The sequence below is a fragment of the Zophobas morio genome, unplaced genomic scaffold (assembly GCF_036711695.1).
Source record: "Zophobas morio isolate AGI-343-1 ecotype UQ-CSIRO unplaced genomic scaffold, CSIRO_AGI_Zmor_V1 ptg000016l, whole genome shotgun sequence".
In the NCBI taxonomy this organism is placed as follows: domain Eukaryota; kingdom Metazoa; phylum Arthropoda; class Insecta; order Coleoptera; family Tenebrionidae; genus Zophobas; species Zophobas morio.
In genome coordinates this window covers 2,488,147-2,511,847 of record NW_026972121.1, presented here as the reverse complement: position 1 = coordinate 2,511,847, position 23,701 = coordinate 2,488,147, and the positions used below count along the sequence as shown (strand labels likewise).

General features: G+C 28.1%; 1 protein-coding gene across 1 annotated transcript in view; it reads left to right on the top strand.

The window, feature by feature from the left end:
- LOC135129756 (protein unc-13 homolog A-like) overlaps positions 1-23,701 on the top strand; it is a 217,625-nt gene that overhangs the window by 147,436 nt on the left and 46,488 nt on the right. Inside the window, exon 5 of the mRNA XM_064057004.1 lies at positions 14,786-14,903. Coding sequence (XP_063913074.1) covers positions 14,786-14,903 — 118 coding nt within the window. The remainder of the gene's footprint in view (positions 1-14,785; positions 14,904-23,701) is intronic.

The window sequence follows — 23,701 nt, the reverse complement described above, 5'->3', positions numbered from 1 at the left end:
TAGAAACTAAAATATCAAAAAAATTGAAAATATGAAAAATTGAATATTTAAAATGGAAAATTTCAGGTTTTAATAGCAATTTTTCAATTTTTATTTTTTTACCTTATGGAATTACCATCTTTAACGTTTTCGTATATTAATTTCTCAATTTTTCAACAAAAAGAACAAGTTTATTCAAAACTGAAAATTGAAAAATCGAAAAATTAAAAACGAAAGATGGAAAATCGAAAATTGAGAAATCATAAAATTGCAAAATTGTAAAACTGGAAAATTTAACGATCTGTCAATACCAAAAATAAAAATAAAACGAGAAATTGGAAAACGAAAAACTGTAATATTGAGACATTCAAAAGTAAAAAATTGACATATCAGGAAAATAAATGGAAATATTGATAAACAGAACAATTTAAAATCAAAAACAAATGGAAAAGAGAAAAATTGCAAAATCAGAAATCGGAAAATTGAAAAAACAAAAACTGTAACATTGAAACATCGAAAAATGAAATAATAATCGGGAAATTTAGAAATCCAAGAATCACAAAATTGAAACTTCGTAAAAAATGTACAGAAATGAAATTTCCGATAATTGAAGTCTTCAGTTTTAATTCAGCAATTTTTCGATTTTAACAGTTTTAAATTTTCGATTTTCAATTTTTCATTTTCACGAATTTTAATTTTCTGGTTTTTCAACAAAAGGAACAAATATATTCAAACTGAAATTTTAAAAATCTAGGAGTCAAAAAGCGAAAACTCAAAATCGAAAAATAAAAAACTAGCAATTAAATAACTGAGAAAACCAAGAATTTAAAAATTTAAAAATTGTATAATCGAAAAATTGAGATCAGAAATAAAAATTAATAAATTTAAAAATCAAAAATTGAAAAATAGAACAAAAAGAAAAATAAAAATACCTAGAAATTGACAAAAAAGAAATGGAAAATGTAGAAATTGAAAAATCAGAAATCAGAAGATTGAAAGATTTTTTTTCAATTTTTATTTACCAATTTTTCGATTTTTATATTTTCAGTTTTTTAAAAAAAAGTGACATATATTTTAGTTTTCCAGGAACACCGACGATTAATTTTTAATGAAACCTGAACGTGCTCGCTGCCCTCGCATGCTAAACGTTTTTTTTTATGTTTAGTCTTACTAAGACCATTCAAGAAAAAGTTATAGTGAATTGTTTTACAATAAAGTATTGAATACGGATCAAAAATAAAAGAAAAATATCACGGATTCAAAAACCAAAAATTGAAAAATGGAAAAATTGGGAAAACGAAAAGTAGAAATACCTAGACGTCAACATCCGAAAAAGTGCAAATCAAAAAACTGAGGAAATGGAAGATAGAAAAATCGAAACATTAAAAATTGGAATATTCAAAGAACAAAAAATTGAAACACTGAAACATGGAAAAATTAAAGACTAAAATAGTCGAGAAATTTAAAACCGAAATCGAAACAGAAAACAATGATTATAAACTAAAATATCAAAAAATTGAAAATATGAAAAATCGGACATTTAAAATGGAAAAATTCAGTTTTTATTAAGCAATTTTTCGATTTTTATTTTTTTACCTTATGGAATTACCATCTTTAACGTTTTCGTATTTTAATTTCTCAATTTTTCAACAAAGAGAACAAATTTATTCAAAACTGGAAATTGAAAAATCGGAAAATTAAAAAACTTAAGATGGAAAATCGAATATTTGGGAAATCATAAAATTGCAAAATTGTAAAACTGGAAAATTCAACGATTTGTTAATACCAAAAATAAAAATAAAACTAGAAATTGGAAAACGAAAAATTGTAAGATTGAGACATTCAAAAGTGAAAAATTGAAACATCGGGAAAATAAATGGAAATACTGAAAAGCAGAAAAACTTTAAATCAAAAACTAATGGAAAATAGAAAAATTGCAAAATCAGAAATCGGAAAATCGAAGAAACAAAAACTGTAACATTGAAACATCGAAAAATGAAATAATAATCGGGAAATTTAAGATTCCAAGAATCACAAAATGGAGACTTCGTAAAAAATTAAAAAAAATGAAATTTTCAAAAATTGAAGTCTTCAATTTTCATTCAGCAATTTTTCGATTTTTACAGTTTTAAATTTTCGATTTTCAATTTTTCATGTTCTCGAATTTTAATTTTCTAGTTTTTCAACAAAAGGAACAAACATATTCAGCAATTAAATAACTGAGAAAACTAAAAATTTCAAAATTAAAAAATTGTAAAACCGAAAAATAGAGATCAGAAATAAAAATTAATAAATTCAGAATTCAAAAATTGAAAAATCGAACAAAACGAAAAATAAAAGTACCTAGAAATTGACCAAAAATAAATGGAAAATAGAGAAATTGAAAAATCAGAAATCAGAAAATTGGACTTTTTTTTTCAATTTTTATTCAGCAATTTTTCGATTTTTATATTTTCAGTTTTTTAACAAAAACAACAGATATATTTTAGCTTCCCAGGAACACTTTTAATGAAACCTGTTCGTGCTCGCTGCGCTCACATTCTAATCGTTCTTTTTTTATTGTTTAGTCTTACTAATTCTATTCAAGAAAAAGTTATAGTCATTCTTATTGGGTTCAATTGTAATAATAAAACTATCGAATTTAAAAGATGCACATTTAGAATGCGAGCGCAGCGAGCACGTTCAGGTCCTTACATTAGTAATCACAATTGTTTTTAAGATTAATTTTTTTGACAATAAAGTATTGAATACAGATCAAAAATTAAAACAAATATCACATATTCAAAAATCAAAATTGAAAAATGGAAAAATTGGAAAAACGAAAAATAGAAATACCTAGACGTCAACAACCGAAAAAGTGCAAATCAAAAAACTGAGGAGATGGAAGATAGAAAAATCGAAACATTAAAAATTGGAATATTGAACGAACAAAAAATTGTAACACTGAAACATGGAAAAATTAAAGACTAAAATAGTCGGGAAATTTAAAAACCGAAATCGAAACAGAAAAAAAATGATTAGAAACTAAAATATCGAAAAATTGAAAATACGAAAAATTGAACATTTAAAATGGAAAATTTCAGTTTTTATCAAGCAATTTTTCGATTTTTATTTTTTTACCTTATGGAATTACCATCTTTAATGTTTCCGTATTCTAATTTCTCAATTTTTCAACAAAAAGAACAAATTTATTCAAAACTTAAAATTGAAAAATCGGAAAATTAAAAAACGAAAGGTGGAAAATCGAATATTTGAGAAATCATAAAATTGAAAAATTGTAAAACTGGAAAATTCAACGATCTGTTAATACCAAAAATAAAAATAAAACTAGAAATTGGAAAATGAAAAATTGTAATATTTAACATTCTAAAGTGAAAAATTGACACATCGGGAAAATAAATGGAAATATTGATAAACAGAAAAATTTAAAATCAAAAACAAATGGAAAACAGAAAAATTGCAAAATCAGAAATCGGAAAATTGAAAAAACAAAAACTCTAACATTTATACATCGAAAAATGAAATAATAATCGGGAAATTTAAAAATACAAGAATCACAAAATTGAAACTTCGTAAAAAATGTCGAGAAAATAAAATTTCCAAAAATTGAAGTCTTCAATTTTTATTCTACAGTTTTAAATTTTCGGTTTTCAATTTTTCATTTTCTCGAATTTTAATTTTCTAGTTTTTCAACAAAAGGAACAAATATATTCAAACTGAAATTTTGAAAAATCTAGAACCCACAAAACGAAATCTCAAAATCGAAAAATAAAAAACTAACAATTAAATAACTGAGAAAACCGGAAATTTAAAAATTGTAAAACCGAAAAATAGAGATCAGAAGTAAAAATTAATAAATTCAAAAATCAAAAATTGAAAAATCGGAAAAAACGGAAAATAAAAATACCTAGAAATTGACAAAATCAGAAGATTGAAAGAATTTCTGGAAACGTGCCGTCGTTCATTTTTGAACTTTACTAAATCCATAATCGGTTGCCTGAATACTTCATATCTTATTGAAAAATAAAACTACGAGAACGTTTTTGTTCATTCTCTACCTAACTGTGACGGAAACTGTTTAACTATGCACGGTTGCAATGTTGCATTAACTTTGTTGCATAATTAGGGCAAATTTGCAACTTTGTTATGTAGTAAGGTAGATTACATAATATTATATAACCCGAACTTAATTTTAGTCTTTGACCCAATTTCTGAAATGATAATGTTAATTCAAATATCATAGCATATTATAGTATGTTATGGCTAACGGGAATCAAGTACGAGAGATCAAATGTGGCAAACATCTGGAAATATTTTATCCCGACTTAATTCAAGCAACAAGTTTGGCTCACGCCTTAAGTTTAGTAGCTGAAGTTCTCCAGAATCAATATGAAGATGTCAATGGTTTCATTTCCAACGTAAAGAAAGTTTTGTTAAAACTCATTTGTGGATCTAAACCTTCCCGGAAGATTTACCGGATTGTCCGTTGCCTCCAGAACCTGTTCTGACAACATGGGGTTCACGGATGAATATATTACTGCTATCGTTTTGGCATGTTTATAGATCATTCTTTAGGTATAAAAATGTCCTAATAGAAAAGACCGAAAATTTAGAAAAATGTTTAGTTATAAAAGACGCGACTGCATTTTCAGTCCTGGTAAAAAGTAAAAAGGAGGAAAAGGTCTTTGATCAGGTGCATTGAGAGCGCACTCGGTGCCATTAATTCGGTTTTTCGTTTTGGCGAAGCTCTGCCAAAGCTAGGAAGATAATTAATGGATGGAGGTATAGTGTTACCGTTGCGCTAGCTATTCATACACCGACAAGATTACCCAGATCGAACACCCTTTCGAGCCTTATAAATATTGTGTATAAGCCTCTCATCCCAAAGTGTTTGCTTAATATTGCGCAATGTTTGTTCTAATTCGGTCGGTGGATGGATCAAATTGTTGCGGAAAGTATTTCAAAGCGACGGGATGAAGTTATGTGTTTACTACTAATATTATTATTGAATAATTAATTAGTCGTGTAATGGGAGCCTCAAGCGGTATTTTTCATCCGGGAGGTTAAACTGTAAATTATATAAATCTCCATTGGGATTTATACGAAATTCGCTACACTTGTTAACTATTTTACCAGTAAAGAATTAGAAAAGTGGAAACTTTGTTCCTACATTTAAAAATTGGTCTAAAGAGTTTAGACAGTACTTCCCTCGCTGTCGGAAACGTGACGGACTCGATTACAATGCTTCCTTTGCTTACGCTCGGGAAGTAAAAAAGAACGTTAACAATGAGAGCGCAGCGAGCATGTTCAGGTTTTACCAAAAATTACTCGTCAGTGTCCCGGAGAAGTTAAATTATAAGGGAATTTTTTATTGTCCCAAAAATTTAGAGATTTGTCAAAATACGAATCATGGACGCCGATAAATTAAAACTCAAATCGTACTTACCCTGTTTTCTAGCCTTTTTGGAAAAATATCCACTTTCCTTCGTGTCCACAGCGATAACTATAAACATTTTCACTAATATTTATTAACAGTAAAAATTCGCGAATGCGTACTATTTTTAAGCCAAAACGGAGCTCCGAATGCTTCGATGTTGCTACCATCAGACCGAAATCAAAACTGGACGCAAAGGACCGAACAATGTGACCCTTGGTCAGGTAGCTCACCTGACACTAACCGTGTCGTACGTCACGATGCGATTGCAAAAATTATTTTTCTAATTTTGGCCGAAAAATTGCAAAGTTTTGGGGTTAGTTTAACAAAATTTAAACAATTTGAATTGTTTTTAATAGCTTCACGTCTGTAGGAAATCGGTTTTCGGTTTAATTATGACATGTTAATACTTATCATTTTTAAACAGTCTAGACAATGTTAATTGTGTTTAAATATTATTTATTCCTCGGAAAAGCTATCCACTTTGATTCGTCAACTTAAATCGTCTTCCAAAATTTCCCAAAAATTTAGAGGTTTGTCAAAATACGAATCACGGACGCCGATAAATTAAAGCTGAAATCGTAATTACTCTGTTTTCGGGGTTTTTGGGAAAAGGTGCAATTTCCTGGGTGTTCACAGTACTAATACAGCACATTATCACTAACATTTATTAACAATAAATTAAAAATTCGCGAACACGTACTACTTTTAAGCTGAAACGGAAATCCGAAAGCTTTGATGTTGCTGCCACCAGACTGAAATTAAAACTGAAAACAAAGGACCGACAAACGCGAACTTTGCTCAGGTAGATCACGTGACAGTGATGTCATCGTACGTCACGATGAGATTGCAAAAGTTATTTTTCATATTTTGGCCGGGAAATTGCACATTTTCGGTGTAAATTGAACAATGTTTAAACAAATTGAATTGTTTTTAATGACTTCGTGTTTGTAGGAAAACGGTTTTATGTTTAACGATGACATATTAATACTTATCATATTTAAACAGTATAAATAATATTAAGTCTGTTTAAATTTATCGTCTTGCAAAATTTTTCAAAAATTTAGAGATTTGTCGAATTACGAATCACGGACTCCGATAAATTAAACTCTCATATTTTGACCCTGTGTTTTTATTACTGTATCTTACTCTTACTTTTTGTTCGTGTTCTTCTAATGTGTATTTTAAAAAAGTAACTTATAATTAATTTTAAATTTCGAAAATTGAAAAATTCAAATATAGAAGAACTGAAAACTCGAGAAATCGAAAAACCCAAAATTTTAAAAATTGAAAACGAAAAATATTGAAAAGTTGAAAGTTTGTGAAAACCGAAACTTCAAAAAACGAAAAATTGAAAATCCAAAAAGTAAAAAGTCGAGAAATTGAAAAATCCAGAACGTGAAAAATCTAAAAGTCGAAATACTAAATAATCCCAAAATTGAAGAATCGAAAAACTGAGAAAACTCACAAAATTGAACGAAATATCCAAAAATTGGGAAATCGAAAAATTGAAATTTCTGGAAAACAAAGTCGAAAATGGGAAAATCAAAAAATATATTAATTGAGAAATCGGAAAATCGAAACATCGAAAAATTCAAAAACTGAGACAATCAAAACATCGAAACATCCGAATCTCGATAAATCGAGTTCTCAAAAAATTGAAAAATCGAAAAATAAAAAATTCAGAAAAAAACATTAAACTACACAAGAACTGAAATCTCGAAAAGTATATAAAACAGTCGACAATTGAAAAATTTAAAGTTTAAAAAACAAAAAAGTGAATATCCAAAAAATAAAAAATCGAATAGTCGAAAAATAGAAATAGGTATTGAAAATCCCTAAACTGAAACAAATATCCAAAATTGAGAAATTAAAAAATTAGCCAACCGAAAAATCCAAAAATCGAAGAAATGATGAACTGAAAAATCAAAACTGCGAATTCGAGAAACGGGAAAATCGAAAAAAAATATGTTAATTGAAAAATCGGAAAACTGAAAATTTACTAACGTCAAAATTTGAAAAATTGGACAATGGAAATATTGAAGAACTGGAAAATCAAAAAATCCAGAAATCGAAAAATCTAAAATTTAAGACATTGAACAATTGAAATCTCGCAAAATTTAAAAATGGAGAAATCCAAACAACAAAGAATCAAAAAAGAAAAATTCGAAAATCTAAAGCACAAAAATCGAAAAACTGAAAAATCGACAAATCGAAACTCCAGAATTTAAAAAAATTGCATAACTGAAAAATCGAAACATCGAAAAATTGGAAAATCGAAAAACCAAGAAATCCAAAAATCAAAATATCTAATCATCTGAATTTGATTAAGCGAGAAATACAAAAAATTAAAAATTTTAAAACAAAAATTAAACCATCGAAAAGTTGAAAAAAATTGACAAATCAAAGTATAAAACTGTGGAAAATTTGAAAAATCTAAAGTTTAACGAAAAATTGAAAATCCAAAAAGCAAAAAAGGGGTGGAAACTCAAAAACTGCAAACTGAAAAATTTAAAAATTGGAAAATCGACAATTGGACTGAAAATTTGAAAAATTGAATAAACGAATAATTGGAAAATCGAAAGAAACAATAAAAATTAAGGAAATGAAAAAACAAAAATTTGTGAAACAAAATCGAGAAAATGAAAAATTAAAAATCGGGAAAATGCAAAATAAAAATCGGGGAGTTGAAAAATTTAGGGGAAGAAAAATTGAAAAAGGAAAAAATTAAAAATCGAGAATATGAAAAATGGAAAAATGAGAAATTGTAATATTGAAAAATAGGAAAATTTGGAACTCGACAGACTGTAAAATTGAAAAATCGAAAATAAAAAAACGAAAAAGTGTATAATAAAAACTTGAAAAATGTAAAAAGTCAAAATCAAACTTGAAAATTTGAAGAAAAATTGAAAAAACCCTGAAAATTTGAAGAAAAATTGTAAAAACCCTGAAAATTTGAAAAATTGAATAAACGAAAAATTGTAAAATCGAAAGAAACAACAAAAAATAAAGGAAATGAAAAAACGAACATTTGTGATATAAAATCAAAAAAGTGAAAATTAAAAAAATCGGGAAAATAAAAAATAAAAATCACAAACAAAAAATTGGAAAAGGGAAAAATTAAAAATTGAGAAACAGCAAAACCGAAAACTGAAAAATTGTAAAATTGAAAAATTGAAAAACTGATGCAAACCGAAAAATTGAAAGAACGAAAAATTTAAAATTTTGGAAGTCGAGCAATTGTAAAATTGAAAAATCAAAAATAATAAACGAAAAATTACAAAATGAAAACTTGAAAAATCTTAAGAATCGAAAAAGTGAAAAATCAAAAAAAAGAAATATGTATTATTATTGATTTATTGATTTTATTATGAAATAGAAATATTGAAAATTAAAGAAATTGGAAAATCGGAAGACTGGAAATCCAAAAACTGCAAAGAGAAAAATTTAAAAACTGAAAAATGGAAGAAATGAAAACTCAAAGCCTGAAAATTTGAAAAATTGAACAAATGAAAAATTGTAAAATCGTAAAAAAAACACAGAAAATAAAGGAAATGAAAAAACGGACAATTGTGATGTGTTATAAATCGAGAAAATAAAAATTAAAAATTCGCCACATTGTAAAATAAAAATCGGAAACATGAAAAATGGTGGAAACGAAAAATTGAGAAACTGAAAATTCGAAAAATTGAAGAAACGAAAAATTGAAAAATCGAAAGAAACAACAAGAAATAAGGGAATTGAAAAAATGAAAATTTGTGACATGAAACCGAGAAAATTAAAATTAAAAAAAATCGGGAAAATGAAAAATAAAAATCGAGAACTTGAAAAATTGAGGAAACGAAAAATTGAAACTGACAAAAATTAAAAACTGAGAATGCGAAAAATCGAAAAATGAGAAACTGTAAAATCGAAAAATTGCAACTGAATATGTTATACCGGACTTCAAGAGCGAGGAAAGTGCTGTTTAAATAACTTTAGACCAATTTTTATAATTAAACAATTTACATACAGTATCAAAATAAAACACCGATAGCTTTCGAATAATTTTGAATATGTTGTGCTAATTTTTTTTTAATTCCACCAATATTTTCTATTTTAACAAAATGACGAAAAGATGAAAACTCAAATCGTACTCACCCTTCTTTTCACCAAAATTTATTAACAGTAAATTAAAAATTCGCGAACATATTTTTAGGCCGAAACGGGGCTCCGGGTATTCCGATGTTGCTGCCACCAGACTGAAATTAAAACTGAACACAAAGGACCGACAGACGCGATTTTTGCTCAGGTAGATCACGTGACAGTGACGTCATCGTACGTCACGATGAGATTGTTAAGTTATTTTTCATATTTTGGCCGGGAAATTGAACATTTTCGGTGTAAATTGAACAATGTTTAAACAAATTGAATTGTTTTTAATGACTTCATGTTTGTAGGAAAACTGTTTTATGTTTAACGATGACATATTAATACTTATCATATTTAAACTGTATAAATAATATTCATTCTGTTTAAATATTAATGTCATGCAAAATTTCCCAAAAATTTAGAGATTTGTCAAAATACGAATCACGAACTCCGATAAATTACACTCTCATATTTTGACCCAGTATTTTTATTACCGTATCTTACTCTGTTTTTGTTCGTGTTCTTCTAATGTGTATTTTAAAAAAGTAACTTATAATTAACTTTAAATTTCAAAAATTGAAAAATTAGAACTGAAAACTCCAGAAAACGAAAAACCTAAAATTTTAAAAATTGAAAACTAAAAATATTGAAAAGTTGAAAGTTTGTGAAAACCGAAAGTTCAAAAAACAAAAAATTGAAAATCCAAAAAGTAAAAAGTCGAGAAATCGAAAAATCCAGAACGTGAAAAATACAAAAGTCGAAATACTAAATAATCCCAAAATTGAAGAATCGAAAAACTGAGAAAACTCACAAAATTGAACGAAATATCCAAAAATTGGGAAACCGAAAAATTGAAATTTCTGGAAAACAAAGTCGAAAATGGGAAAATCAAAAAATAGATTAATGGAGAAATCGGAAAATCGAAACATAGAAAAATTCAAAAACTGAGACAATCAAAACGTCGTCGCCATTACTTTGATTTGTGCTTTGTTTTTAATGTGTTAAATAACCGTGTAAATTGTTCCGACATTCTTAATATGTTTTCTTTACATGTACCTAATCGCGCCACAAGAGGTTCTCATTTGCTCCAAGTGCCTTTCCATCGCACACTATATGCTCAAAAATCTCCGTTATGCCGCATGGCTAAACTGGCGATGGAGTATAATGATCTGAACTTTTGTGGTGTGTCAATTAATGTTTTTAAGAGGGAGCTGAAGAATGCTTTAAATATGTAAAGTGTAACTATTGTTGTGATTTGTAATGGTATATTTCCGTAAATAAACTATTATTATTATTATTATTATTATTAAAACATCGAAACATCCGAATCTCGATAAATCGAGTTCCCAAAAAATTGAAAAATCGAAAAATAAAAAATTTAGAAAAAAACATTAAACTGCACAAGAACTGAAATCTCGAAAAGTATATAAAACAGTCGACAACTGAAAAATCTAAAGTTTAAAAAACGAAAAACTGAATATCCAAAAAATAAAAAATCGAAAAGTCGAAAAATAGAAATATTGAAAAATCCCAAAACTGAAACAAATATCCAAATTTGAAAAATTAAAAAATTAGCCAACAGAAAAATCCAAAAATCGAAGAATTGAAGAACTGAAAAATCAAAACTGCGAATTCGAGAAACGGGAAAATCGAAAAAAATATATTAATTGAAAAATCGGATAACTGAAAATTTAGCAACGTCAAAATTTGGAAAATTGGACAATAGAAATATTGAAGAACTGGAAAATCAAAAAATCCAGAAATCGAAAAGTCTAAAATTTAAAACATTGAACAAGTGAAAAATCGCAAAATTGAAAAATGGAGAAATCCAAACAACAAAGAATCAAAAAAGAAAAATTCGAAAATCTAAAACATAAAAATCGAAAAACTGAAAAATCGACAAATCGAAGCTCCAGAATTTAAAAAAATTGAAAAATCCGATAACTGATAAATCGAAACATCGAAAAACTGGAAAATCGAAAAATCGAGAAATCCAAAAATCGAAACATCGAGAAATAGAAAACACTTGAGAAACTCATAAATTGAGAAATTGAACAATCAAAACATCCAAACATCTGAATTCGATAAATCGATAAATAAAAAAAATTGAAAAATTTTAAAAAAGAAAAATTAAAACATCGAAAAATTGAGAAATCGAAGTATAAAACTGTCGAAAATTTGAAAAATCTAAAGTTTAACGAATAATGGAAAATCCAAAAAGTAGAAAAGGGTGGAAACCCAAAAACTGCAGACTGAAAAATTTAAAAACGGAAAATCGACTATTGGCCTGAAAACTTGAAAAATTGAATAAACGAAAAATTGGAAAATCGAAAGAAACAACAAAAATTAAGGAAATGAAACAACAAAAAATTGTGATATAAAATCGAGAAAAGGAAAAATAAAAAAATCGGAAAAATGCAAAATAAAAATCGGGGAGTTAAAAAATTTAGGGGACGAAAAATTGAAAAAAGAAAAAATTAAAAATCGAGAATGTGAAAAATGGAAAAATGAGAAATTGTAATATTAAAAAATTGGAAAATTTGGAAGTTGACAAACTGTAAAATTGAGAAATCCAAAATAAAAGAAAGAAAAAGTGTAAGTATAATAAAAACTTGAAAAATGTATAAAGTGAAAATCAAAATTGAAAAAAAACTGAAAATTAGAAAAATTGAATAAACGAAAAATTGTAAAATCGAAAGAAACAATAAAAAATAAAGGAAAAGTAAAACCGAAAAATTGTGATATAAAATCGAAAAAGTGAAAAATCAAAAAAAAGAAATATGTATTATGAAAGAGAAATATTGAAAATTAAAGAAATTGGAAAATCGGAAGACTGTAAATCCAAAAATTGCAAAGTGAAAAATTTAAAAATCGAAAATTCAAAGCCTGAAAATTTGAAAAATTGAACAAATGAAAAATCGTAAAATCGAAAAAATTGAAAAATCGAAAGAAACAACAAGAAATAAAGCAATCGAAAAAATGAAAATTTCTGACATAAAACCGAGAAAATGAAAATTAAAAAAATCGGGAAAATGAAAAATAAAAATCGAGAACTTGAAAAATTGAGGAAACGAAAAATTGAAAATGACAAAAATTAAAAACTGAGCATGTGAAAAATCGAAAAATGAGAAACTGTAATATCGAAAAATTGCAAAATTAAAAAACTGCAACTCGAAAAATTGAAAAATTTAGAAGTCAAGAAACTGTAAAATTGAAAAATCAAAAATAAAAAAAACCAAAAAGCATATAATGAAAACTTGAAAAATGTCAAAAGTGAAAATCAAAGATGAAAATTTGAAGAAACGAAAATTTGAAAAAGTGAAAAATAGAAAAAAAGAAATATGTATTGTAAAATCAAAATATTGAAAATGAAATAAATTGAAGAATTAGACTGGAAATTCAAAAGCTGCAAGTTGAAAAATTTTAAACGTGGAAAATCATGGAATTGAAATCAAAGCCTGAAAATTTGAAAAATTGAATAAGTCAAAAATTGTAAATCGAAGGAAAAACAAAAATTAAGGAAATGAAAAAACAAAAAATTGTGATATAAAATCGAGAAAATGAAAAATAAAAAATTGGGAAAATGCAAAATAAAAATCGGGGAGTTGAAAAATGTAGGGGAAGAAAAATTGAAAAAGGAAAAAATTAAAAATTGACAAATTGTAAAATTGAAAAATCGAAAATAAAAAACGAAAAAGCGTATAATAAAAACTTGAAAAATGTAAAAAGTGAAAATTAAACTTGAAAAGTTGAAGAAAAATTGAAAAAATCCAGAAAATTTTGGAAAATTGAATAAACGAAAAATTGTAAAATCGAAAGAAACAACAAAAAATAAAGGAAATGAAAAAACGAAAAATTGTGATATAAAATCGAAAAAGTGAAAATAAAAAAATCGGAAAAATGAAAAATAAAAATCGGAAACAAAAAATTGGAAAAGAGAAAAATTAAAAATTGAGAAACTGAAAAATTAAAAAATGGAAAACTGTAATATTGAAAACTTGCCAAACTGAAAAACTGATGCAAACCGAAAAATTGAAGGAACGAAAAATTGAAAATTTTGGAAGTCGAGAAATTGTAAAATTGAAAAATCAAAAACAAAAAACGAAAAATTACAAAATGAAGACTTGACAAATCTTAAGAATCGAAAAAGTGAAAAATAAAAAAAATCGAAATATGTATTATGAAATAAAAATATTGAAAATTAAAGAAATTGGAAAATCGGAAGACTGGAAATCCAAAAACTGCAAAGTAAAAAATTTAAAAATTGAAAAATGGACGAACTGAAAATTCAAAGCCTGAAAATTTGAAAAATTGAACAAATGAAAAATTGTAAAATAGAAAAAAAAAACAGAAAATAAAGGAAATGAAAAAACGGACAATTGTGATATAAATCGAGAAAATAAAAATAAAAATTCGCCACATTGAAAAATAAAAATCGGGAACATGAAAAATTGTGGAAACGAAAAATTGAAAAGGACAAAAATTAAAAACTGAGAATGTGAAAAATCGAAAAATGAGAAACTGTAATATCGAAAAATTGCAAAATTAAAAAACTACAACTCGAAAAATTGAAAAATTTAGAAGTCAAGAAACTGTAAAATTGAAAAATCAGAAAGAAAAGAACGAAAACTTGGATAAAGTAAAACTCAAATCCTACTTATTCATATTTTCACTAATATTTATTAATAGTAAATTAAAAATTCGCGAACATAATATTTTTAGGCCGAAACGGGGCTACGAGTGCTCCGATGTTGCTGCCACCAGACCAAAATCAAAACCATTAGCGTAAGGCATTCTTATCATGGTCTAGTGGTTACGAGTCAGGAAAGCTCTTTCTAGAAAAGCAAGAGACAACTTGAGTCGGGGTCTGTAAATGGGTAAATATGCGGTAAATATGCAGTAAGATTGAAAAATACGCAAAATCGAGCGAAACGAAACGGCATTTGCCCTAGAATCCGCTCTTTATTAATAATTAATTATCTCCCGAGCTTTCGCAGAGCTTTATCAAAACGAAAAACCAAATTAATATCACCTCAATGCACCCGATCAAAGACGCTTTCCCCTTTTTCCTCTTCTCCCTCTCGGAAAATGCAGTCGCGTCCTTTGCAGGTATTCTCTAAAACAAAACAAAAAAAAAGAGCAATTATTTTAAATTGCTGCGACGCTTTCGAGCTCGTCGATGTTCGTATCAGTTGAATAATTGCGCTCTCATGCCTTATTTAATAACGTTTCTATTTTCAGCGAAACAAACGATTTGAATACTGGACTGTTAATCGAGGTGTGGAGCAAAGGGATGATTTGGGACCGTGCCATGGGCTACCATTGGCTGCCGCTTCAAACCGTGCAGTATTCGAACGAGGTTGGTAATCTACTTATTCCGTTTTTCACTTGTCAGTTGGTGTGCTAACATTGATGCGATTATGGATGGTTCCGGCGTAATCCTGCGTGTTCATTACGGCCGAACTCCGGCCGAATCTGAGGATTTTATCGCAAATTAATTAGTTTGCGTCGATGTAACAAGGCGGAGAAAAATCGGACGGAATGGGGGATCCGATTTAAATGGCGCGGGGAAGAAGAAGTGGCGTGCGAATGGAGATGGTGGTTTAAGTATTAGGAAGATGGTGACGATTAATCAAGGAAGCGGTGTGTTTTATGTGGGGGAATCGCGGCGGGGTTGTCGGTTATCGAAAATCTACGATTTTCTGAAGAAGAATATCTTTAAATTTCGTGGTAAAATGAAACAATGAAATGTAATTCACGAACACAATCAGAGTTATTATTATTATTATTATTATTAATATTATTACCGTAAAAAAATTAAGGCAAAATTTGAAGTAGATTTTAAGTATGATGCGGTAAAAAATAGCAGAAAATGAAAATTTAGAGGTATTCAAGGAGGTTATTTCGATAGAATTTTCCTCGCCCTTGAAGTAACGCCCAATAAATCCGGCTTCTTTGAAAAATGAAAAAATTTGATTCTGCGATTTTCGATTTTTACCTCTATGAAGTAATAACCAGTACGTAAGTAACAATTTCGAAAAATAGAAACATTTTCCGGGAAGCCAAAATATCGAAAATTGGAAAATCGAGAACACGAGGAATCAAAAAATCGAAAAGTAAAAAAAATTGACAAATCGAAAAACTGAAAGATGGAATTGAAATTTTGAGAAAGCGAAAAGTAACGAATTGAAAAGTCTAAAAACTGAAGAATGGAATTGAAAAATTGAAAATTCGAAAAATCAAAAAGTAGAAAGCATTAAAATTCGAGAAATCAACAAAAATCGAAAATTCGACAATCGAAATTTCGAAATATCGGAAAATCCAAGAATCCAAGTATAGAGAAAATGATATATCGAAAGCTAAAAGTCAAAAATTCGAAAAATTGAAAAATCCAGAAATGGAAAAATTCCCACAATTTAGGTGTAAAAAGCTGTGAAATCGAAAAATTTTAAACATTGGAAACAGAGAAGACGAGAAATGGAAAAATCGAAAAACCGAAGAATGGAATTGAAAATTTTAGAAATCGAAAACTAAACAAACTGAAAAAGTTTAAAGACTGAAGAATGTAAAAATCTGAAAAATTGAAAATTCGAAAAATCAAAAATCGAAAAATCGGCAAGTAGAAGGATTAAAAACTCGAGAAATCAAAAAATCTGAAAGTAAAATAGAGAAATTGAAAAACTGAAGAATGCAAAAATTGAAAATCGAAAATTCAACAAAAAAAAATTGAAAATTTGTTGCATCAAATATTCGAAGAAATGCAAATCCAAATATATTCAAAATTCAAAAAAACTGAAAAATCAAAAATTCAATAATCGAAAAATCCAAGAATCGAGATATGGACAAACCTAAAAATCGAAAATTCGAAATTTTAAAACTTAAAATTGGAGAAATCTAAAAGCCGAAAAATCGAGAAACAGAGAAATCGAAATGTCAAAAAATCCAGAAATCGACAAACCCAAAAATTTTAAATTAAACTATAGAAAAATTGAAAAATTCGGAAATAAAAAAATGTTTAGCTGAGAAATCGAAAAATTCTAAACACCGAAAAACCGAAAAGTTGAGAAATGGAAAAATTAAAATATCGAAAAAATGAAGAATGGAACACAAAAAATCGAAATTTCGTAAAATCCAAGAATCGAAGTAGAGAAAAATCGAAACCCAAAAATCAAAAAATCGAAAATCGAATAACCGAACTCGAAAAAAAATTAAAGTCGAAAAACCAAAAATTCGAAGTTTTGAAAACTGAAAATTTATAAAATCGAAATGTCGTAAGGTCCAAATATTGAGAAAACGAAACATCTAGAGATCGAGGAATCAATAAACTGAAAAACCTACAATTAAAATATCGAAAAATTGAAAAATTAAAAAAAAAACGGGAAATCGAGATTTCGAAAATTTAAAAAATTGGAAAATTGGATCGAAAAATTGAAAAATCAAAACATAGAAAAACTGAAATGTAGAAAAATTGGCAAATCGAAAAATTAAAAAATAGAGACATAAAAACTAGAAAATCCGAAAAACGAAAAACTAAGAACCGAAAAATCGAAATATCCAGTAAATGGAAAAAAATATAAACATCGGAAAATCGAAGCATCAAGAGATCGAGAAATAGAAAAGTTGACAAGTGGGAAAACTGAAAAATTAAAAAATCGAAAAATTTAAATAAAAAAAATCCAAAAATTCAAAAATCGAAAAATTGAAATCTCGATAAATCGGGAAATAGAAAAATTGATAAAACTGAAAAATCGAAAAATTGATAAAACTGAAAAATCGAAAAATTTAAAAACCCAAAAACTGAAAAATTCAATAACGTAAAATTACGATAAATCTAAAATTTAAGAGAAAAAAAATCAATAAATTAAGGAATCAAAACATCGAAACGAATACAAAAAAATTGATCAATCAGTAAATGGAAAAACTGAAAAATCGAATAACTGAGTCATTGAAAAATTGAAAACCAAAAAAATCAAAAAATTGAAGAGCTGATAAATTAAAAATTGAGAAATAAGGAAATCAAAATTCTCGAAAAATTGAAACATTGAAAACGAGAAAAATCGAAAAATCGAAGAATTGAAAAATTAAAATTCGAAAAATCGAGAAGTTGAGAAACTGAAACATCGGAAAATCGGGAAATGGGAAAATCAAAATATAGAAAAATCAAAAAGTCGAAAAGTCTAGAGGTCGAGAAGTCAAAAAATCAAAAAACCGAAAAATTGATGATTTGAAAAGTCGAAAGTTTAGAAACGCCAAAAACTTAAACATTGAAAAATCAGAAAATTGAAAAATCGAAAAACTGAATAATTGACAAATCGAGAAATTGAAAAGTCAAAAAAGCTCGAAAAATTGAAAAATCGAAAACCTGATAAATCGAAAAACTGAAGAACTGAAAAACTAAAAAACGAGAAATCAGTAAATCGAAAAATCGAAAAGTCGAAAAATTTCGAAAAAAGTGAAAAATTGAAAACCAGAAAAATCCGAAAATTGAACAATTGAAAAATTAAAAATGGAAAGATCGAGTCGTTGAGAAACCGAAACATCAAAAAATTGTGAAATGGGAACATCAAAATGTAGGAAAATCAAAAAGTCCAGAAGTCTAGAGGTCGATAAGTCGAAAAATAAAAAAATTGTAAGATCGATGAATCGAAAAGTCAAAATTTAGAAACGCCAAAGATTTGAAATACCGGAAGATTGAATTATCGGAAAATAGAAAAATCAAGAATTCAAAAGTCAAAAAATCTCATAAAATTGAAAACCAGAAAAATCGAAAAATTGAAAAAATGTAAAACCAAAAATCAAAAGATCGAGAAGTTGTGAAAGCGAAAGATCGAAAAAGCGAAAAATGGGAAAATCAAAATATCGAAAAATGGGAAAATAGAAAAATCGAAGAATAAAAACATTGAATCGAAAAATTTAAAAATTCCTAAAATGAAAACCAAGAAGACGAGAGATGGAAAAATTAGAATATTAAAAAATTTAAAAAAATTGGAAAATCGAGGAAGTGAAAAATTAAAAAAACGAGAACTCGAGATTTCGAAAATTTAAAAAATCGGGAAATTGTAAGGCCCCAAAACTGAAATGTAGGAAAATTGGGAAATCGAGAAATTGAAAAATTGACATAAAAACTGGAAAAAAAAGCATCGAAAGTTCGAGAAATAGAAATTTAGTCGAAAAATTGCCAAATCGGGAAATCTAAAATTAGCGAAATCAAAAGAATCGCAATTCGAAGAATCGAAAAATTTAAATTTGAAGAACTGATAAATTTAAGTTAAAAAAATCAAAAAATTAAAACATGGAACTCTTGTTAAATCGAGAAATAAAAAAAATAGGTAAAACTGAAAAATCGAAAAATTTAAAAATACAAATAATACAAAATTTAAAAATCGAAAAATTGCAAAATGAAACTACTGAAAGATGAAAAAACGAAAAATCGAGAAATTAAAAAATCTAAAGTTTAAGAAAACAAAAAATTAAAATATCAAATTGAAGAATACAAAAATTGAAAAATTGATCAATTGATAAATCAAAAATCTAAAAAATCGAAAAACTGAAGAGGAATTGAAGAACCGAAAAATTGACAAATCGAGAAATTGAGAAGTCAAAAAATCTCAAAAAATTCAAAAACCTGATAAATCGAAAAATTGAAGAAGTGAAAAACCAAAAAACGAGAAATGAGAAAATCCAAAAATCCAAAAGTCAAAATCGAAAAATCGGAAAATTTCGAAAAATGTGAAAACTTGAAAACTAGAAAAATCCGAAAATTGAACAATTGAAAAATTAAAAATGGAAAGAACGAGTAGTTGAGAAACCGAAACATCGAAAAATTGTGAAATTGGAACATCAACATATAGAAAAATCAAAAAGTCGAAAAGTCAAGAGGTCGATAATCCGAAAAATCAAAAAATTGTAAGATCGATAAATCGAAAAGTCAAAATTTAGAAACGCCAAAAATGTGAAATACCTATTGAAAAACCGAAATTTTAAAAATGGAAAAATTGAAAATTCGGAAAACTGAGGAAAATGTAAAAATCAAAAAATAAACATATCGATAAATCGGAAAATTGACAAATCGAGAATTCAAAAGTCAAAAAATCTCGTAAAATTGAAAACCAGAAAAATCTAAATATTGAAGAATTGTAAAACTAAACATTAAAAGATCGAGAAGTTGTGAAAACAAAACATCGAAAAATCGAGAAATGGGAAAATCAAAATATCGGAAAACTAAGAACCGAAGAATCGAAATATTTAGCAATTGGAAAAAATATAAACATCGGGAAATCGAAGCATCAAGAGATCGTGAAATAGAAAAGTTGACAAGTGGGAAAATTGAAAAATTGAAAAATCAAAAAATTTAAATAAAAAAATACAAAAATTGAAATCTCGTTAAATCGGGAAATCGAAAAATTGATAAAACTGAAAAATCGAAAAATTTAAAAACCCAAAAACTGAAAAATTCAATAACGTAAAATTTAAAAAACGAAAAATTGAAAAATGGAAACTGAAAGATCAAAAACGAGAAATCGATAAATCTAAAGTTTAGAAAAAAAAATTAAATACCAATAAATTAAGGAATCAAAACATCGAAACAAAAGCAAAAAAATTGATCGATCGATAAATGGAAAAACTGAAAAATTGAACTGAAGAACCAAAAAACAGAAAAATCCCAAAACTGAAAAATTGACAAATTTAAAACCTAAAAAAAAACGAAAAATTGAAGAGCTGACAAACTAAAAATCGAAAAATAAGAAAATTAAAATATCGAAAAATCGAAACATCTTAAAGACGAAATCGAAAATTTGAAAGATTCGAAAATCGAAATTTCGAAAAATCAAAAAAATCCAAAAATATAAATACATATAGAAAAAATGATACATTATCGAAAGTCGAAAAATTGATAAAACTGAAAAATGGAAAATTTTAAAAAACGAGAAATTGAGAAATCGAAATATCTACAGTTTAAGAGAAAAAAATATATATCGAGAAATTAAGGAATCAAAACATTAAAAAATACTAAAACACAAATACCAAAAAATTGATCAATCGATAAATGGAAACATTGAAGAAAAATCGCAAAACTTAAATATCGAAAAACTGAGAAATTGAAAAATGAGAAATCGAAAACTCGGAAAATCTCGAAAAATTGAAAAATAGAAAATCATAAAAATCGAAAAATTGAAGAACTGAAATTTAAAAATCCAAAGATCGAGAAGTTGAGAAACCGAAATATCGAAAAATATATGTTAACAAATCTAGAAGTCGAAAAGTCGAAAATTTAGAAACGCTAGAAATTGAAATATTGACGAATCGAAAAGTTGAAGAATCGAAAAATGGAAAGATCGTAAAATTGACCTATTGGAAAATAGAGAAATCGAAAATAAATAAATCGGAAATCGAAAAATTGACAAATGAGAAAATCAAGGTATCGAAAAATATAAAAGTCGAAAAGTCAAGAGGTCGCAAGTTCGAAAAAAAAACCGAAAAATCGATGAATCGAAAAGACGGAAATTTAGAAACCCTAAAAATTTAAATATTGAAAAATCGGAAAATTTAAAAATCGAAAAATCGAACAATTGGAAAACGTCAAAAATTACAAAAACTACATTAAGAAATACAATCGAAAAATGGAGAAGTTGAAAAATGGAAAAATCAAAAAATTTAAAAATCGAAAAACTGAAGAATCCCAAAATTGAAAAATCGTAAAACTAAAATATCGGAAAATATAAAAATTTAGTAACATTTCTAACATGAACGAATAAATTTTGATGAATGCGATAAGCATAAAACGTTTGCAAAAATCTGGATATCTTGGGTAAAAACTCAAAGCGGAATCATGAACAACAATCCAGGACTTTCGGAGATTATGCGTCTATAAAAATTGTACAGACGACAGATAGACGGAAACCAGAGACTTATTTTTCGTACTCTAGGGGTCATGAAACCTCGAAAAAACGTAAAAGTAGCCAGTCGCCCGATGGGTTTGATTTTTAACACGAATAGAATATGTAAGATTCATGGATCAACTTCTTCAGAAATCGGTAGTTTTTTGGATAATCGAGAAAACCCCCCCGACTTCCCCCATATAAACCGCATTTCTCACCGACTTTGTCCACCGCCAAGTCAAAGCAGACCGGACTCCAGACTCCACTAAACGTCTTCAAGCCCCCAAAATAGCACCCGACACACACACCCCGTGCCCTTGAGCCCTCCTCCTTCTCCCTTCACGCCTGATTGATTCCCAACCCGCTTTTTACCCCGTCAAAGTAATCCACGGCGAAAAGAAAACTAAATCAGCCTCGTTCTCCTCCCAAAGAAAAATCCTCCGAAAGCCATTTTCTGCCGAAGCTCACCTTTCCATAACGCAAACACTTGAAATTTATTACATAATTTCCTCGATGCGTACATGTGCCCTTCTAACCACCGGAAACGCCATCACCTTAAAAATTTCAAAGCTTTTTACGCATCCCTCGAACCCTATAGAGCAGCCGGTCGTGCTGATAACGCTCTTGTAATTTTCTTTTCTTCTTCTGAATGAATTATAGACGCGTAAAACCTGCAGGCGATCCTCACTTTATATCGGGTTAATCTTTGCTCGGTTCCAGGCGGATACGAGACTTGCGTGTAGCGAAAACACGCAGTAACATGACGCTTCTCGATGAAAAGAACATCGATTACTGCAATAATTACTTCCTTACAGAGGGCAAAAATTCGATTGTTGTTGGCACGATTTTCTTGCCGGGGCGACGTGGAATTGGTGGAATTTTTATTACTATTAATATTTTTATTATTCGGGGTTGCATTGCTGATAATACGTTGCACACTTACTTAGTTGATTGGATGGATATGAAATTCTTGTACTGAGGATGAAGTCGGATCCATTATCAGACTCCTCTAGAAAATTAACTTGGCTTCCAGGCGGCTGAAAACTCTCGCCGAAGCTGGGTATCGCATTTCCCATGCTTATTACCCTTGTTGTGTCCTTCGGAAAGAGCTTCCAGCTACGGGGAAATAAAATAACGGATCCTTAAGAAGACAAGAAAGTGTTCGTCGAGTGTCAATTACATTGTCATACTTTAAAACAAAGTTTGCTAATTGAGTCATTAAGTTAAGAGCGAGTATCATTAATTTTTTAAGGGTGTTCTCGACTAAAATACAACGACAGGAATTGAAATGGGGCTTTTAAAAGTGACGGTTCGATATTTTAACGAAAATGCAACCGATGGTTAATAAAAAACTGAAACATCAAGTTTTTGGGGTATTCCAAGGTTCATATTTTGTTTCTACGCGCTTTTTTTATTTTTGAATCAAGATCGCTTAGGTAAACAGCAAATAGGCCTGGGCTCAGTGGGCACCCTTGCCTCATACCTGTTTTTGTCCAAAAGCATTCGCTTGTCTTTCTATTTACTCTGCAGACGGTCAGGTCAGGTCAAATCAAGTCAGGTTTTATAAAATAGCATTTTCCTACAATTGTAGTTTATGAATCCGTGTGAGTTTTTATCCGTAACGTCCAGATTTTTGGAAAAAAAAAATCAAAATTATATAATAACATTTTGTAATTTAATTTTCAAGCATGATAAATCGTTAACCAAAATTTATGTGTTTACCCCCTCCCAAAAATTGAAGACATCGTCTGAAAATTTTGCTAAAATAAGCAAAATATTATGATTTCATACTTGTGAATTTGTAGATTTTAAGAAACTTCCCCAGAATGCGAGCGTAAGAGCGAGAAAGAAAAAAAGGGAGAAGAAGGAGGAAAAGGAAAGAGAAAGACAGAAAAGAGACAAAATATAGAGAGAAAAGAGAGAGCAAAGAGAAATATGGAGAGACAGAATGAGAGAGAGACCGAGAGAAAGAAAGAGTGTGTGAGAGAGAAAGCAAGAGTGTGAGAGAAAAAGCAAAAGTTGGAAACAGGGACGGGGAGAGAAAGAAAATTGTGTGAGAAAAAAAAGGCGAAAACGAGAGAGGCAGAGGAAGCAAAAATAAAATTGCTCTGATTTAAATCAAGTGATTTTTTTTTTAATTAAAATTGTAATAAATTTCTAGGTTTAAGAAATAGCAAGCAAGCGCAAGAAGGAGAAAGAGAAAGAATGACAACAATATAAAAAGAGAAAAAGAAACAAAAAAAGAAGGAAAAGGGGAGAGGAAAACAAAGGAGGAGAG